The sequence below is a fragment of the Pelodiscus sinensis genome, unplaced genomic scaffold, assembly GCF_049634645.1.
Source record: "Pelodiscus sinensis isolate JC-2024 unplaced genomic scaffold, ASM4963464v1 ctg34, whole genome shotgun sequence".
Lineage (NCBI taxonomy): Eukaryota > Metazoa > Chordata > Testudines > Trionychidae > Pelodiscus > Pelodiscus sinensis.
Window position 1 is genome coordinate 6,383,878 of NW_027465849.1, and position 18,153 is coordinate 6,402,030.

The window sequence follows — 18,153 nt, forward strand, 5'->3', positions numbered from 1 at the left end:
AGCAGCCTCCCCTCCCCCAACACCTTTCACCCCCCCCCGCCGGACCCTCCCCCTCCTGCGCCCGCCCAAAGGAGTTCGATGCCCATTTTGGCCTGGGTGGGCCTCAGCTGGTTTCAGAAAAAAATTCCGAAAAAAAAGGACCCAAGAGTTGTTAAATAAACAAACACAACAAAAAACGAAAGAAAGAAAGAAAGAAAGAAAGAAAGAAAGAAAGCAAGCGCGTGGCCCCTTTAAGAATCGCCTACCGAACTGTCCGGTTCAATACTGGACACCTGGCAACCCTAGCCAGGGCCCACCCACTTAGCCATATGCCCACCCAAATATGCCCCCCTTTGCCTGTGTCTGGAGCACAACTCCTGTCGAGGTCGAGCCAACTTAGCGTGAAGTTCAAGTAAATTTATACCAGGCCGTTTTCTTAATGGTACATCCTATTGGGCATATAAACACATTTGAACAGACTTTAGCCAATCCAAACCAAAGCCATGTCTGCTGATGTCCAGTATCTTCAACCTGTCGTCATTGTTCCATATTGCTTGCAACCTCTCTGCCGATATCGGGGCGAGCGATTCCAGCAAGCGCGGAAAAGCTGTGGTGGGGTATAGACATCCCGGGAGGTAGAGGAAGCTGTCATGCAATGCCGGGTCCTGTTTCTCTGCATGGGCCAGTTTTGCTCACACCAGACAGGTGTATTCAGCCATCAAATAGCCAAGTGCAGGCGTGACAGTTTGGAGCTGGGCTGGTTCCCCAAGTTGAATTGGTTCACTCCTAGTGTGTTAAGCGTTGGACAGATAGGGTTGCCAGATGGTTTCAACAAAAATACTGGACATACTTGACATGACATCACAATCTACATTTGTCTTACTGAGAAAATACTGGACATTTCTATTTTCTCAATTTGTTTCCCAAACAGAAAGCTCAAATACTGGACTGTCTGGTTCAAAACCAGACACCATGGACAGAACCCAGAATTCCTAGCTTCTAGCCTCCCTGCTCTAACCCACTAGACCCCACTACCCTAGGGTTGCCAGGTGTCCGGTTTTGAACCGGACAGTCTGGTATTTGAACTTTCTGTCTGGGAAACAAATTGAGAAAATACCGGACATAGAAATGTTGGGTATTTTCTAATTACCTACGTTTTATTGTTATAATGAGTATCAGTACGTAGCTGCGTACTGCCTGGCTGGTCGACACACTCGCACTGCGTGAGTCACGCTGCGTGAGCGCGTCGACCAGCCAGGCAGTACACAACTACACAGTGGGGGGAGGGGAGGGTGGAGCCAGGGTGGGATGGAATCCCTGGGGCCAGACTTACCCGTGTGCCGCGCCGGGACCATGCGCGGGATGGGCAGCACCACAGGATCTGCGTGCGCCCGGGGCAGCCCCACTCCCCACTGGCTGGTTCTCCCCAAGCCAGCCCTGCTCCCTCCAACCCCCTCCCAGCAAGCCCTGCTTTCCGCCGGCCGGTTCCTTCTCTGATCTCCCCCAGCCAGCCCCACTCCCCTCCCGGCCGGTCGCCCTCCCCCTCCCATTCTGAGATCACGTGTCTGGTATTTTTTTGAAACCCATCTGGTAACCCTACACTCCGCTACCAGAGCTGGGAATAGAGCCCTGAAGTCCAAGGCACTTAGCTTTGCCTTTCACTTTCTCCATGTGGGTAGGGTTGCCAGATGGTTTCAACAAAAATATTGGACACACTTGACATTACATCACAATCTACATCACGTCTGATTGAGAAAATACTGGACAGTTCTAGTTACTCAATTATAGTTTCTCAATTTTTTTCCCGAACAGAAAGCTCAAATACTGGACTGTTCGGTACAAAACTGGTCACCGGGCAACCCTACATGTGGACCTCAAAAGAGAGTACAGGCAGGCATCACTCCGAAACAGGCAGGAACCCCGCACCGGGCAAGGGGTACCTCATTCCAGATGTCAATTTGGCTTCCAGCCTCATAACTGCACTGAGGGAAGAGATTCACTTGTGTTCTGTCTGGGCTGGCACGCAGCCGGTTCTTGGTGTAACCGATTGAGACCCTGGATTGCGCTACTGGTAACACAACTTCAGCCTGGATCTTTGGCCTGGGCAGCAGTGCATGGGTCATCAGTATAGCCAAACTTCTCCTGCCGAGATGGACCGATTGGTCGGGTGGATTGAGGAATGTAAGCGAGAGTATGTTCCCTTGAGGTCAGCTGTTCTTCCGTCGCCCCATCCGATCTTCTTGCATAGTTCGTCATAAGGATGTTGCGTCTCCAGCAGAGAGAGTATCTCTCGTGCGAGGTGGTGATCTTTCAGTAGGCTGTGTCTTTAGTGAGGGTGAGTCACTGGGGCATGGGCTGCTGAGAGGTGACAAAAATGGCGCCGTAAGGGAGATTTTATTTTGTTTTACCGTGTTACGCCTTATGTCACCATTCATAGAATCACAGACTCCTAGGGTGGGCAGAGACGTCAGGAGTCATCGAGTCCAGACACCTGCCCAAAGCTGGACCAACGCCGACCCAATTATCCCAGCCAGGGCTTTGTCAAGCCGAGACTTAAACACCTCTAGGGATGGAGACTCCACCCCCTCCCTAGGGAACCCACCCCAGTTCTTCCCCACCCTCCTACAGAAATAGTTTCCCCTAATATCCAACCTCGACCCCTCATGCCCTCCCTGCAACTAGAGACCATGGCTCCCTGTTCTGCCATCTGCCACCACAGAGAACAGCCTCTCTCCATCCTCTTTGGTACCTCCCTGCAGGAAGTTGAAGGCTGCTCTCAAATCCCCCCTCACTCTTCTCTTCTGCAGACTAAACAAGCCCCAGTCCCTCCGCCTCTCCTCATAGGTCAAGTGCTCCAGCCCCCGAATCATTTTTGTCACCCTTCACTGGACTCTCTCCAATGCGTCCACGTCCTTTCTGTACGGGGCCCCCCAGAATTGGCCGCAATACTCCAGATGTGGGCTCCCCAGTGCCAAATAAAAGGGAATAATCGCTCCCCTAGATCTGCTGGCAATGCTCACTCACTTTGCCATCACTCAGCCCCCTTCCACTTCACTTCCTTCCACCCCCCATCCTCCCCTTCCCATTTCTTTGCAGTTCGCTTAGCCCGTCTGAATTCAATCCATCCCCAAAATTGAGAGGCTGTTTGCTGCCAGCCCACTGTTCAGGACTCCTGAGTTTTACTGGGAGGGGAGTCTAGTGGTTAGAGCAGCAGGGCTAGGTACCAGGACTCCTGAGTTCTATTCCCAGCTCTGGGAGGGGAGTGAGTCCCAGTGGTTAGAGCAGCAGGACTAGGTACCGGGACTCCTGAGTTCTATTCCCAGCTCTGGGAGGGGAGTGAGGCCCAGTGGTTAGAGCAGGGGGGCTGGAAGCCAGGAATTCTGGGTTCAGTCCAATGGTTAATTCCCCTCCTTTTGAAAAATTGGCACTTGATTTCTAGCCTGACTGTCTCTCGTTTCAGCTCCCAGCCTCCAATCTTGCTCTGCCTTTATCTGCTGGATTAAGGAGCCTGCTGCGCTCCACGGTCTCGTCTCCCTGCGGAGGGGCTGAGGTGCTGGGGGTGGGTGGTCGTGCCTGGCTCAGCCAGTCCCTCAGGAGCCTCGTTGTATAAGGGGGTGCGATTGGGTTACGCGCTCCCCGCCGGGGATTAAAGGCCGAGCAGGTAATTAGTTAATTGTGGCCCCTCGGCTCGCTGGCTCTTTTGTGCTTGCTCTGGTGCCTTAATCCCAAAACCAGCGGCCGGATCAAGCGTTCTCCTGACAACGGCCGGGGCACCGGGGAACCAGCAGGTAACAGGAGCCTTTGGGGAGAGATGAAGCCAAAGGCAGGTAAACAGGCAGGAGAGGGCATGGGAGAGGGGGAAGGGGAGACACATTGGCCAGGGCAGGGGGCCCGCGCTGGGTTCAGACTGGGGCAGTGGCAGTGGGGAAAAGCGAGCGACATTACCAGCCCCACACCCTGCCCCTCATGTTTGCCAAGGAACCCAGGGTCAGGATAGCAGGGGCTGCAGGTTGGGAGTGAGGGGCACCACCAGGTCTGGGGGAACCCAGGGCTGGGCTGGCAGGGGACTGCGGGTCAGGAGTGAGGGGCACGGGCAGAGCTGTGTGTGGGGAGATACAAAAGCAGAGGGGATTGTGAGCTGGGATATGGCCCCTCTTCCGCTTTCGGTCCCAACCAGCAGTGTGATGTTGCTGCATCTTTTAAATAACTGCTTCACTTCATTCCAAAGGAGGCTGCATCTCAGTGCCGGGTGAGGGGTCCCTGTGTAAGCAGCCCCTGCACCCCCCCAGAGGCAGCTGCATCTCAGCGCCGGGTGAGGGGTCCCTGTGTAAGCAGCCCCTGCACCCCCCCAGAGGCAGCTGCATCTCAGCGCCGGGTGAGGGGTCCCTGTGTAAGCAGCCCCTGCACCCCCCCAGAGGCAGCTGCATCTCAGCGCCGGGTGAGGGGTCCCTGTGTAAGCAGCCCCTGCACCCCCCCAGAGGCAGCTGCATCTCAGCGCCGGGTGAGGGGTCCCTGTGTAAGCAGCCCCTGCGCCCCCCCCAGAGGCAGCTGCATCTCAGCGCCGGGTGAGGGGTCCCTGTGTAAGCAGCCCCTGCGCCCCCCCCCCAGAGGCAGCTGCATCTCAGCGCCGGGTGAGGGGTCCCTGTGTAAGCAGCCCCTGCACCCCCCCAGAGGCAGCTGCATCTCAGCGCTGAGTGAGGGGTCCCTGTGTAAGCAGCCCCTGCACCCCCCCCAGAGGCAGCTGCATCTCAGCGCTGAGTGAGGGGTCCCTGTGTAAGCAGCCCCTGCACCCCCCCAGAGGCAGCTGCATCTCAGCGCTGAGTGAGGGGTCCCTGTGTAAGCAGCCCCTGCACCCCCCCAGAGGCAGCTGCATCTCAGCACCGGGTGAGGGTCCCTGAAACCTGTCCCTAATTCAGTGCAGGACTCGACTCTTTCATTAGCACCGAGGTGCCGGGAGCCCCCTTCTCTGGGGGCTGTCACAGCCCCCCACTGGGTCTATTTGAGGACACGGGAGAGTGGGCGGGCTTTCTAAAAGCCCCTCCCCCAGCCTTGCGGGAGGGACGACTGGACCCGTGCTCAACTAATTCCTGGGGACAAATAATGACAAAAAGGGCAAGGCGTGCGGGCTAAAGGTTTATAACTAGGGAACCGGATGGGGACAGCGAGCAGAGAACCCCGGACAGCGCCCACTGCTCCTCAAAGCTGTCGAAGGAGCCAGTGGACGCCGCCCAGAGGAGCTCTGCCCGGATACGTGAAACCAGGGAGGAACGGAAATAGGCCCCACAGTCGCAGAGAACCCCTCGTCCAGCATCCTGCTCCTGGTGTTATAGATAGCGGTCTTTGCCAGGCCAGGAGCAGGTTGACGAGGAGGTCTCGCGACTTTGTGGGGCCACGGATTGGGTGTGCATAGACAAAAAGGTGAGGGGAAAAGTGCAGCCAGAACCTCAATAAGAGGTTCTGGAGGAGCCGGAATAGGGGCTGCACCCTGGCGCATTCGAGGTAGGCGTGCGCCAGGTTCTCCCTCACGCCGCAGAAGGGGCAGGTGTCTGGGATGGGGGTGAACACGCCCGTGCTCACGGCTCCGTGCAGGAGCCGCCAACTGATGTCCCCGACGGGCCGCGGAATTAGATCGGAATAAACGCTGGCCCTTCGGGGTCTCCCACCCTCTATAGGTCTATAGTCCCGCCATTTGGTGTCGGGGCGGGACATGAGGGTGGGGAAATGCAGGGTGTGGAGCACGAGCGTGTGCAGCTGTTCTCTGGGCGCGGTTCGGAAACAGACCGGCTGCAATTTTTGCAGCTGGCTGGGGGTCCAGGGATGGGGAGGCCGGGGGGGCCCGTGGAACAGGGGCCCAATAATAAGGGCCGGAGGCTTTGCAGGAGGGGAGGGGCGGGGCGTTCCCTCTCGCAAGGACCGCTGCAGGAAGTCGAGAGCGGGCCGCGGCAAAGCCGCCTTCACCTCCTGGAGTAGGCGCAGGGGGGCTCGGGGGGTGGAGAGCCCCATGCGCTGAGCGAGCGCCCGGGGGTCCCCCCAGTCCCCCCCGTCGTAGTCCAGGAGGTCTCCGACCATGGTGGTTTCTGCCAGGATCAGCCTCCGGCGCGCCGAGGGAGACTCCGCCACCTGCACGCACAAGGCTGGATTGTGGAGCAGGGGCTCCGCGCCGAGGTCTGCTCCCTCCGAGGCCACAACGGGCCTGGTCGCCGAGAGCAGCTGCCAGGTCTGGAGGAGGTCCTGGTAGAATTCCGGGAGAGTGGCCGGCCATGGGTTTTGGGAGGATCCCATTCCTTGTGGGCTCCAGGATCCCCCCCCATGTTTTGCAGTGAGCCCACCCTAAGCCTCCTCGCCCCTCCCTGCGGCCAGGGGATCCCAGCGCCCTGATTGGTCCTGGGTAAATCCCGCTAAAGCTCCTCTTGCCGGTGCCCTGTCCTTAAATAGGGGCTGGGGCGCCAGGCAGTGCCACTCGGGCACCCTGCTCCCACCCCCTGCCCCAGCACTCTGCCCCCGCCCCTCCTGCCCCAGCGATCTGCCCCCGCCCCTCCTGCCCCAGCGCTCTGCCCCTGCCCCTCCTGCCCCAGCGATCTGACCCCGCCCCTCCTGCCCCAGCGCTCTGCCCCCGCCCCTCCTGCCCCAGCGATCTGCCCCCGCCCCTCCTGCCCCAGCGATCTGCCCCCGCCCCTCCTGCCCCAGCGATCTGCCCCCAGGACTCTGCCCCCCGCCCCTCCTGCCCCAGCGCTCTGCCCCCGCCCCTCCTGCCCCAGCGATCTGCCCCCAGGACTCTGCCCCCTGCCCCTCCTGCCCCTAGTGCTCCGCCCCCTCCAGGGCTCTGCCCCCCGCCCCTCCTGCCCCTAGCGCTCTGCCCCCTCCAGGGCTCTGCCCCCCGCCCCTCCTGCCCCAGCGCTCTGCCCCCTCCAGGGCTCTGCCCCCTGCCCCTCCTGCCCCTAGCTCTCTGCCCCCAGGACTCTGCCCCCTGCCCCTCCTGCCACTAGCGCTCTGCCCCCAGGACTCTGCCCCCTGCCCCTCCTGCCCCTAGCGCTCTGCCCCCTGTAGGGCCCTGCCCCCGCTCCTCCTGCCCCTAGCGCTCTGCCCCCTCCAGGGCTCTGCCCCCCCGCCCCTCCTGCCCCTAGCGCTCTGCCCCCTCCAGGGCTCTGCCCCCCGCCCCTCCTGCCCCTAGCGCTCTGCCCCCTACCCCCACTCTCCCAGCTGGCCCCCTGCCCCCAGTGTGTATCTCCTCTGGTTCCCAGGTCTCCACATCACATCGAACACCCTTGTCCCCAGGGCCCTGCGCCCCCAGCCCCGGGGCTCTCCCCCCGCTCCCCGTGCTCCATCACCCCCTTGTCCCGCTGGCAGGGACCATGGGCAGCTTCGGCATCAGCAGCCTGGAGGGCAGCGCCCAGCTCGGGGTGCTCACCCCGTGGCCCCTCCTCCTCAGACAGGGGGTCCCCGGCTTTGCTCCCCCAACGGGACTCCTGGATCCCGCCCGAGGCTTCCCCCCACCCCCGGCAGCCCAGCCCTCCCAGCGTGTGGCCGACTTCTCTATCGGCTCCCTCCTGGCCCTGGGCAGTTTGGAGGGGCCGGGGGAAAGGGGGCGCCAGGAGGAGCTGGGCAAGGGGGCTGCGGCGTGGGGGGCGACCCCGCCTGGCTACGCCTGGATCCACTGCTCCCACTTCAAGCCGCTTCGCCTGGCAAGTAAGATCCCCCTCCCGGCACCCATGGGGGGGCGGGGGGGCTCAGCCCTGCAGGCCTGGCGCACGGCCAGGAGGGTGGGACACAGGAGGAAGCAGGGACTCTGCCCCCCCGCTGGGCCCCACCCTGCTCCCAGCGCCCCCTGCTGGGCCCCACTCTGCTCCCAGCGCCCCCTGCTGGACCCCACCCTGCTCCCAGCGCCCCCTGCTGGGACCCACCCTGCTCCCAGCGCCCCCTGCTGGACCCCACCCTGCTCCCCAGAGCCCAGCGCCCCCTGCTGGGACCCACCCTGCTCCCAGCGCCCCCTGCTGGACCCCACCCTGCTCCCCAGAGCCCAGCGCCCCCTGCTGGGACCCACCCCGCTCCCAGCGCCCCCTGCTGGACCCCACCGCTCTCTCCACAGCCCAGCGCCCCCTCTTGGGATGCTCCCTGCAGCCCAGCGCCCCCTGCTGGGACCCACCCTGTTCCCAAAAGCCCGGCGCCCCCTGCTGGGCCCCACCCCCCTCCCCGCAGCCCAGCGCCCCCTCCTGGGCCCCACCCTGCTCCCCGCAGCCCAGAGCCCCCTCCTGGGCCCCACCCCCCCTCCCCACAGCCTGGTGCCCCCTGCTCAGCCCCTGCCCTGATCCCTACACCCCAGCGCCCCCTGCTGGCTGCTCCACTCCCTGCAGCCCAGCACCCCTACCAGCCCACTGGGGCTGTGGCTTCCAGAATGAAATGTCTGGGGCTGGTGCAAAGAGCAGGGGCTGGGTGTGTGGGGGGGGGTCAGGCAGCCTGAGTCCTTCTCTCCGGCTGCTGTTTAGACCCTGGTTCACGCCCCCCTTCCCTCCCTGCAGAGGCAAAGCGGGGGGGCAGCCCCAGCCGGGCATCCCGCAGCCCCCGCGTCCCGTTCTCTGCGGCCCAGATTGGCATCCTGGAGGGCAGCTACCGGCAGACGCGCTACCTGAGCAGCGGGCAGGTCGGGGAGCTGGCGGCGCTGCTGGGACTCAGCGAGACCCAGGTAGGGGACTGACCTTGGGCAAGGTCCAGGGGAGCCAGGCGGAGCTTCTCAGTTATCAGCGCTCGTTGGAGCGAGGGCAGCTGGCCTGGGGCTGGGGGGATACCCCGGGGGGGGGCGTCCAAGGGGCAGCCAGCCTGTGGGTTGAGACCCTGCTGGAGGATCCTGGTGTCACACAGGCCCTAGCTTTCCTGCTCCCGCAGCGCCCCCTGCTGGAGAGATCTGGGTCCCGGGGCACCGTGCCTCAGTTTCCCTCTCTGTGCGCTGGGGCTGTTGGCACCCAGGGGCTACCTGAGCGCCGCATTCGTGGTGACGGCGGCTGTTGTTTGTTCCAAGGTGAAAATCTGGTTCCAGAACCGGCGGGCCCGGGAAAGGCGGGACTTCCTGAAGGAGCAGCCAACTAGCAGCACCGCCCGGGAGGGGGTAGAGCCGGCCCCTCCTCCCCCCCTCGGACTGGGGCCGGGCAGCACCAGGATTCTGCCCCCTTGAGCCGCCGTGGCCTCGGGCATCTGAGTCAGCAGTGGGGACTACAAAAAGACCTGGGTTTACCACGGGGGGGGTTCCCCCATGGGCTGTGCCCCCCACATTGTTACAGGGCAACGATCAAACGCCAGCCTCCCCCCCCAGCTGGCCCCAATCCATCCTCTGCCCCCCCCTCCGATCTTTAGCCAACATTTGCCCCCCTGCAGCTGCCCCCCTTCCAGAGCCAGCCATGCAATTAGCACTCCAGGTCAGGGCTCCCCACTGACCCAGGCTGGGCCCCCTCTACCCTGGAGCGCCCCCTGCTGGGCCGTGTCCCCAGGGCTGACCCCTAACCTCAGGTCCCAGACAAAGGATGACTGCAGAGCAAGTGGGGTGGGGGAAGACAGGGTGCCCCCCCAGCCCCGCTTCTGACCTTCAGCCGTCACCAAATCTTCAGCCAGTGACAATGCTGGAGTTGGACTCAGCAGAGTGGCCTGCCCCCATGCCCGGAGCTCCCCACGGGGCAGGGGGTGAGCCAGGGTCGGGGCGACTGGACCTGAGATTCCCAAGGAATCAGATTAGCATCTCAGCTTCCCGGGGCCAAACCGGAGTCACCCCCGACCGCAGTGGGGACAGGACTGAATTCAGATCTCAGCGCCCCCCACCTCGGATCAAGCCAGAGTCACCCCCGAGTCACTTGGGGCAGGGCCAGAGTCCTTACGCCAGAGAGAGGGGGGTAAATCTGTGTTCAGTTCCCGGATGTAAACAGAGTCACTCTGGTTTGACAGGGGCCGGAAGCCTTTCGTCACATCCGGGTTGGCTCTGGGGGCAGGACGGCCCCTGTCAGGGGAGGGGAGCCTGGCTGGAGGAGCTGCCCCCCCCCGGATAGCTGCACCCGGTGGGGGGGCAATAAACCCCTTTTGATCCCGGCAGGTGGCTCTCGTGTGGCGGTTTCCTTGTGTCCCTCCATGGGGCTGGGGGCCGTGGGGAGTTGCCAAGAGCATCCCGTGCTCCCCTCCCCTGGCTGGACCCTGCTAGGCCCGGCTGGCCTGGGTCCTGCGTGGAAGGGCTAGACCATGGGGATGCAGCGAGGGCGCCCTGCCCCCAGCATGGCCAAGGCCGGGAGGGGGCACCGTGCTGCCTGGGGGCTCAGTGAGGAGGGTGCTGGCCAAAGTACACAGGGAAACTGAGCCAGTGGGTCCCCCTTGGCCCCGAGATGTGCCATTCAGCCCCCCATCCCCTCCAGCTGTGCCAATGTCCCCCAACCAGCCCCCCCCAGCTGTGCCAGCCCTCCCTGACCTCCCGCCAGCTGTGCCAATGTCCCCCAACCAGCCCCCCCCCGGCTGTGCCAGCCCTCCCTGACCTCCCGCCAGCTGTGCCAATGTCCCCCAACCTGGCCCCCCCGGCTGTGCCAGCCCTCCCTGACCTCCCGCCAGCTGTGCCAATGTCCCCCAACCTGGCCCCCCCGGCTGTGCCAGCCCTCCCTGACCTCCCCCCAGCTGTGCCAAAGTCCCCCAACCTCCTCTTCCCCGGGCTGCGCCAACGTCCCCCCACCTCTCTGCTGGCCCCTGCGGGTGACCCCGGCCATGCAGCACCCGCTCTCTGCCAGTTCCCTCCGGCCTTGGCCTCAAGGGGAACCTGCCCAAGGCCTGCTAAGGTCCGGCCGGCCTGGGAGCTGGGGCCTGGACCACACAACGGTGCTGCTAGGGCGATGTGAGCTGCCCAACTCCCAGCGCTCAGCTCCCAGCCGGCCTGTGACCCCCCTGTTCCCAGCCAGCCTGTGCCCCCCACTTCCCAGCCAGCCTGTGCCCCCCCGCTCCCAGCCGGCCTGTGCCCCCCCGCTCCCAACCAGCCTGTACCCCCCAGCTCCCAGCCAGCCTGTGCCCCCCCGCTCCCTGTGCCCCCCCGCTCCCAGCCAGCCTGTGCCCCCCAGCTCCCAGCCAGCCTGTGCCCCCCGCTCCCAGCCAGCCTTTGCCCCCCGCTCCCAGCCAGCCTGTGCCCCCCCGCTCCCAGCCAGCCTGTGCCCCCCGCTCCCAGCCAGCCTGTGCCCCCCAGCTCCCAGCCAGCCTGTGCCCCCCACCTCCTAGCCAGCCTGTGCCCCCCCGCTCCCAGCCAGCCTGTGCCCCCCACCTACTAGCCAGCCTGTGCCCCCCGCTCCCAGCCAGCCTGTGACCCCCCGCTCCCAGCCAGCCTGTGCCCCCCACCTCCTAGCCAGCCTGTGCCCCCCCGCTCCCAGCCAGCCTGTGCCCCCCACCTCCTAGCCAGCCTGTGCCCCCCCGCTCCCAGCCAGCCTGTGCCCCCCCGCTCCCAACCAGCCTGTGACCCCCACCTCCCAGCCAGCCTGTGCCCCCTGCTCCCAGCCAGCCTGTGCCCCCCCGCTCCCAGCCAGCCTGTGCCCCCCACCTCCTAGCCAGCCTGTGCCCCCCGCTCCCAGCCAGCCTGTGCCCCCCACCTCCTAGCCAGCCTGTGCCCCCCACCTCCTAGCCAGCCTGTGCCCCCCCGCTCCCAGCCAGCCTGTGCCCCCCACCTCCCAGCCAGCCTGTGCCCGCCCAGCTTCTCACTCCCCAGGTGCTGCCCAGCTCCCAGCTTCCTGGGCGCAGCCTCCCTGTTGGGACCCTGGCAGCCCCCCTGCTCTTAGTGGGGAGCTGAGCCGGGGCGGGGGAATCCGGGAGCCCGGGCACCGCCGACAAAGGGCGACTTCGCAGCTGTGCGCGCCGGGCCGGGCCGTTGGTTTTCTGGTGCACTGCCGCGATCGGGAACCCCCCCCCCCTTTGTGTCTTGTGACTGCAGGGGCGCTCGCGGGACGCCGGGAGCGCCTCCCGCTGCAGAGCTGGGATGCCCGGAGCCCCCTGCCAGGCTGCGCCCTTCCCAGCTTGCCGCCTCCACCCGCCGAGACTGGCCCAGGAAAAGCTCGTGCCCGATGCGGCGCCGCGCCCACCCGCTGACACCCCCAGAGCGGGGCTCGTCCCCGCCAGCAGGGGGCAGCAGGGGGCATGCGCACACCCCAGGCAGACGGTGCGCACACTCCCCCAGGTGCACACGCACAGGATCACACACACACGCACCCTGCTGCGCCCTCGCCCCATGCCCCGGGCAGGTCCCCTCGTCCCTCTCCTCTTTCCCAATGGCTCGGCTCCTGGCCTGATCCCTGTGCAGGTCGCCTGGCTGAAGGCAAACACGGAGCCCACGTCTCCAGGGCTCAGGGCCGAAGTCCAGCCCCGGCCGCTAATCAGTCACTCACCTCTGGGGAGTAGGGGAAAGGTGCCTCCGGCCGGATACGTTGCCCTCCCTTGGGACGGGGAGGAGGGAAATGGGAGAGGGCAGGACCAGCTCCCAGCTTAGCTCCTTAAATCAACCTTCTCAAAGCGATGCTGCGGGGAGGGGCGGAGGGGAGCGCCGTCCAGTGGTCAGAGCAGGGCAGGTTCGGAGGCAGGACTCTGTCCTGGCTCTGGGAGGGGAGTGGGCTGTAGGGGGTAGAAAGCGGGGAGGGGCTGGGAGTCAGGGCTCCTGGGTTCTCTCCCCAACTCTTCCGTAGACTCCCGTTGGGACGCTGAACGTGTCACTTCCTTACCCCGTGCCTCAGTTTCCCCACCCCTCCTCACCTCTCGGGGCTGTTCCACATGTCAGCGTGCGGCAGCCCCTGGCGAGCAGGCAGCTCAGGGAGCCAATTCCCCGCAAAGGCCCAGCGTGATGGGCTGGCTTGGGCTCTCGACATGCTTGTGGCACAGGAGCTGGTGAATGGGTGCATGTCGATGTGCGTGTGTGGAGCGTGTGAGGGTGGCGACGCGTGTGCAGCTGCACGGGGCACATGGACAGCTCACCTGTGTGTTGGGTTCTCTGATAACAAACCAACATCAGCAGCCCCCCAGCTACCCTACAATAACAAACCAACGTCAACAGCCCCTCAGCTACCCTACAATAACAAACCAACATCAACAGCCCCCCAGCTACCCTACAATAACACACCAACGTCAACAGCCCCTCAGCTACCCTACAATAACAAACCAACGCCGGCAACCCTACAATAAGAAACCAACGTCAACAGCCCCTCAGCTACCCTACAATAACAAACCAACATCAACAGCCCTTCAGCTACCCTACAATAACACACCAACATCAACAGCCACTCAGCTACCCTACAATAACAAACCAACATCAACTGCCCCCCAGCTACCCTACAATAACACACCAATGTCAACAGCCCCTCAGCTACCCTACAATAACAAACCAACATCAACAGCCCCTCAGCTACCCTACAATAACAAGCCAATGCCAGCAGCCCCCGAGCAACCCTACAATAACAACCTAGTTTGTGCAACCTCCATAACTCTCAGCCAGCCCAGAATAACAAGCAGGTGGGCACAGCCCTCCCGCTACAATAACAAATCGGTGTTCACAGCCCCTCTGCTGCCCTACCACGATAAACCAGCAGGCCCCACCCTTGCTCAGCCCTACAATAACAATCCAGCGGGCACGGAGCTCAGACCCAGCCCCCGGGCTCCTGAGAGACCCTACAATAACAAACCAACTCCCCTCTGTTGGACATGGCGAAGCCGAGATTCCCTGACCAACTCCAGCACCCACCTGAGCCCCATCCTGCCCAAGGAAGAGGGATCCATCTGGGACAGGGTGGGCCCTAGCTCCCCCCTCCCCAGGCCAGCACGGCCCCAGGACCGCAGCACCCTGCAGAGGCTCTGGCTGAAGGTGGAAGGGGAGGCATCTCCTGGGGCCCAGAGAGAACAGAGACCAAGCTGACCTTTGACCTCAGCTGGAAGCGACCCCCCCGAGAACCAACATGCAGGATGACAAAGGTCAGTCAAGAGCCCCCCCCCCACTTTAAGGCACAAAGAATCAGCACCTCTGATCTTTTGCCTGGAAACAGACTTGGCAGAGGACGGGGGAAGGTGCTAGGAAAGGCTTGTCCGGAGGGGGAAACCAAGTCGCACCATCCCCGCACCAGCCAGGCTGGCCTAACCACGCACACAGACAAGTCCTAAGACGCGGTTTGGCTGCGTCACGCAGCGGCAGCTTCCATTGGACAGTGGTAAACTGAGGCACATGGGGACAGGAAGCCGGTGGTGGAGCGGGGAGTAGAACCCAAGGCGTCCTGGCTGCCTGTTCCACTGCCTGAAGCCCTGGGCCACAGGAGGGGCAGGGAAGACGGGGAGGAATGAGTATGGCTGCCCTGTGTTGGCACCGCCATGTGCCTGGCATGCAGGGCACTCGGCCGTCTCGGCTGAGCCCGGGCGTCCTCGCGGACCAAAGCCGCGCTGCACAGTGGCTCCTCCCCCGCCCCCGGCTTTGCCAGCCGGCGCACTGCCTGGGGGGAGATTTATGCAGGGCATTGTGGGATGCCAGCCCCCCACCCTGGGGAACGGAGGGAGCTTCAGGAGCAACTCCTCTGCTCCATCCCCCCTCTGGTTTTGGAACCCCGGCCGTTCCAGGCTCGCTGCGGCTCCATGCCCACTCCACCCCCTGCCCGGCGGCCCTCCACCCGCCAGAGCCCGACCTGCCCGCCCCGGCCCCCATTGGTTTCCTGCCACTAGCGCCGCAGGGCGAATTCTGCTCTGGCCGGGCGAGGCAGAGCACAGCTGGGTCCTGCACCCCCGGCACCCCCAATCCTCAGGAAGGTAACGAAATCTGGGGCAGCCCCAGTAGATCCCACTCATCTGAGCTTTCCGGGGCGGGGCGTATGTCTTGTGTGTGTATAATTGTGTGTGTGTGTGTGTGTGTAATTGTGTGTGTGTGTATAATTGTGTGTGTGTGTGTGTGTATAATTGTGTGTGTAATTGTGTGTGTGTGTATAATTGTGTGTGTGTGTGTGTGTGTAATTGTGTGTGTGTGTAAAGTTAGATGCCATCAATTTCTACTCAATTTCCTAGGGGGGAGGGATAGCTCGGTGCTAAACCCAGGGTTGCGAGTTCAGCCCTTGAGGGGGCCTTTTAGGGATCTGGGGCAAATCTGTTAGGAATGGTGCTTGGTCCTGCCGGGAGGGGACTGAACGCGATGACCTCTCAAGGTCCCTTCCAGCTCTCTGAGATAGGTATAGCTCCATATATTTTATTTATTTTTTACTCCAGCTGGACGGTCCCCAGGGGCCCGGATTTTCACGAGCCTCGTGACTTCCTTCGTTAACGGGGGGAGGGGAGGCTCATGATCACAGGATTCTGGGAGCGGGGGCTTTTCAATACCGCCCACCCCAATAACAGCGTCAGGACCCCACCCGAGTCGGTGACACGGTCCCTGGCAGGCTGCCTGGGCTTTGGGGTGGCCTCTCCCGAGCATGGGGGCGCAGTTCCCTCCTGACTCCACCAGGGGGCGATAGCCCATTGCGGGGCAGGAGCCTTTGGTGACAGCCGCTGAGCTGGTGCATGTGGGTGGCGGGGGGTGGGGGAGAGGGCAGCCCACGAACCCGTCTGATGCATTTCACAGCCCAGCCCGGCTAGTGCCCGGCTCCAGCTGGATCCCGCCGAGTGACAGGCCCCGATCCACGGGGCGCCCGTTGCACCCCACGCTCAGCTCTGTTGGCGCAGGGAAGCGAGGAGTTAATCAGGGCAGCGCCGTGTTATCGCAGGGGCGGGTCCTTGCAGTGATCCCACCGCTGCCACCGTCTGTTGCCTTATCTCTCCATGTCCTTGGCCCGCACCTGTCAGTGCGGTGCTGCCAGGGTTAACCATTAACCAGGACTTCCTGTTTGCCGCCAAATGCAGCAGGACCGAACAGGGGAACGAGAAAAAGAAAAAGGAGAAGAAAGGCCAACGCCAAGCTGGCGGGGGTGCTTATCAGGGTGGCACCGGCTGGCATCCCCGGCCCGGGGACTGGCATTCAACACCTTGTAACAGGGCTTGGAGACATGGACACAATCTGCCAGCTGCAGACTGGCAAGTAAATAGAAAGGTGTCAAAGGCAGGGCTATAGAGAAAAGGCAGCACAGCCTTGTGGTTAGAGCGCTGGGCTGGGCCTCAGAAGTCCAGGGGTCAATTATACGCTCTGCCCCCAGACTCCTCCCCACCTGTGGGAGACTCAGCCGTCCTCCCGAGGGCTTGTGATTGAGACCGGAAGCTCTTCGGGGCAGCCTGTCTCGGGCTGAGCATCTGGGCCGTGCCCAGCATGGAAGGGCCGTGATCTCGGTCTGGCAGCTCAACGGGCCAACGTGTTTGTACCACCCTGACTGAATTAGCAGGTTGTTGTTATTAGGTCTATTACGGTAAAGCATAGAGACCCCGCTTGAGAGTTGGGTCCCATCATACTAGCACGGCTCAGACACACAGTGACCGAGATCAGGGCCCCGTCGGGCCGGGCGCCGCCCAGACACACAGTGACCGAGATCAGGGCCCGTCGGGCCGGGCGCCGCCCAGACACACAGCGACCGAGATCAGGGCCCCGTCGGGCCGGGCGCCGCCCAGACACACAGTGACCGAGATCAGGGCCCGTCGGGCCGGGCGCCGCCCAGACACACAGTGACCGAGATCAGGGCCCGTCGGGCCGGGCGCCGCCCAGACACACAGTGACCGAGATCAGGGCCCCGTCGGGCCGGGCGCCGCCCAGACACACAGTGACCGAGATCAGGGCCCCGTCGGGCCGGGCGCCGCCCAGACACACAGTGACCGAGATCAGGGCCCCGTCGGGCCGGGCGCCGCCCAGACACACAGTGACCGAGATCAGGGCCCGTCGGGCCGGGCGCCGCCCAGACACACAGTGACCGAGATCAGGGCCCGTCGGGCCGGGCGCCGCCCAGACACACGGTGACCGAGATCAGGGCCTGTCGGGCCGGGCGCCGCCCAGACACACAGTGACCGAGATCAGGGCCCGTCGGGCCGGGCGCCGCCCAGACACACAGTGACCGAGATCAGGGCCCCGTCGGGCCGGGCGCCGCCCAGACACACAGTGACCGAGATCGGGCCCCGTCGGGCCGGGCGCCCAGACACACAGTGACCGAGATCAGGGCCCGTCGGGCCGGGCGCCGCCCAGACACACAGTGACCGAGATCAGGGCCCCGTCGGGCCGGGCGCCGCCCAGACACACAGTGACCGAGATCAGGGCCCGTCGGGCCGGGCGCCGCCCAGACACACAGTGACCGAGATCAGGGCCCGTCGGGCCGGGCGCCACCCAGACACACAGTGACCGAGATCAGGGCCCCGTCGGGCCGGGCGCCGCCCAGACACACAGTGACCGAGATCAGGGCCCCGTCGGGCCGGGCGCCGCCCAGACACACAGTGACCGAGATCAGGGCCCGTCGGGCCGGGCGCCACCCAGACACACAGTGACCGAGATCAGGGCCCCGTCGGGCCGGGCGCTGCCCAGACGCACAGTGACCGAGATCAGGGCCCCGTCGGGCCGGGCGCCCAGACACACAGTGACCGAGATCAGGGCCCGTCGGGCCGGGCGCCGCCCAGACACACAGTGACCGAGATCAGGGCCCCGTCGGGCCGGGCGCCGCCCAGACACACAGTGACCGAGATCAGGGCCCGTCAGGCCGGGCACCGCCCAGACACACAGTGACCGAGATCAGGGCCCCGTCGGGCCGGGCGCCGCCCAGACACACAGTGACCGAGATCAGGGCCCGTCGGGCCGGGCGCCGCCCAGACACACAGTGACCGAGATCAGGGCCCGTCGGGCCGGGCGCTGCCCAGACACACAGCGACCGAGATCAGGGCCCCGTCGGGCCGGGCGCTGCCCAGACACACAGTGACCGAGATCAGGGCCCGTCGGGCCGGGCGCCGCCCAGACACACAGTGACCGAGATCAGGGCCCCGTCGGGCCGGGCGCCCAGACACACAGTGACCGAGATCAGGGCCCGTCGGGCTGGGCGCCGCCCAGACACACAGTGACTGAGATCAGGGCCCGTCGGGCTGGGCGCCGCCCAGACACACAGTGACCGAGATCAGGGTCCGTCAGGCCGGGCGCCCAGACACACAGCGACCGAGATCAGGGCCCGTTGGGCCGGGCGCCGCCCAGACACACAGTGACCGAGATCAGGGCCCGTCGGGCCGGGCGCTGCCCAGACACACAGTGACCGAGATCAGGGCCCATCG

At 64.2% G+C, this 18,153-nt stretch overlaps 1 protein-coding gene and 1 long non-coding RNA gene across 2 annotated transcripts; one reads left to right on the plus strand and one right to left on the minus strand.

Moving 5' to 3' along the window:
• Positions 1–66: 66 nt before the first annotated feature.
• On the minus strand, positions 67–13,894 carry LOC142823820 (uncharacterized). Its single transcript, XR_012898930.1, has 3 exons — positions 12,360–13,894; positions 9,552–9,674; positions 67–2,337 (listed from the first exon to the last, which is right to left on the minus strand). It is a non-coding gene; the product is annotated as an uncharacterized LOC142823820 (long non-coding RNA).
• Positions 7,145–10,048, plus strand: LOC142823819 (homeobox protein MSX-1-like). The gene is made up of 3 exons (XM_075915355.1): positions 7,145–7,665; positions 8,496–8,659; positions 8,993–10,048. The coding sequence occupies exons 1-3, from the start codon at positions 7,332–7,334 to the stop codon at positions 9,143–9,145; spliced, it is 651 nt and encodes a 216-aa protein (XP_075771470.1). The 5' UTR covers positions 7,145–7,331; the 3' UTR covers positions 9,146–10,048.
• Positions 13,895–18,153: the final 4,259 nt, after the last annotated feature.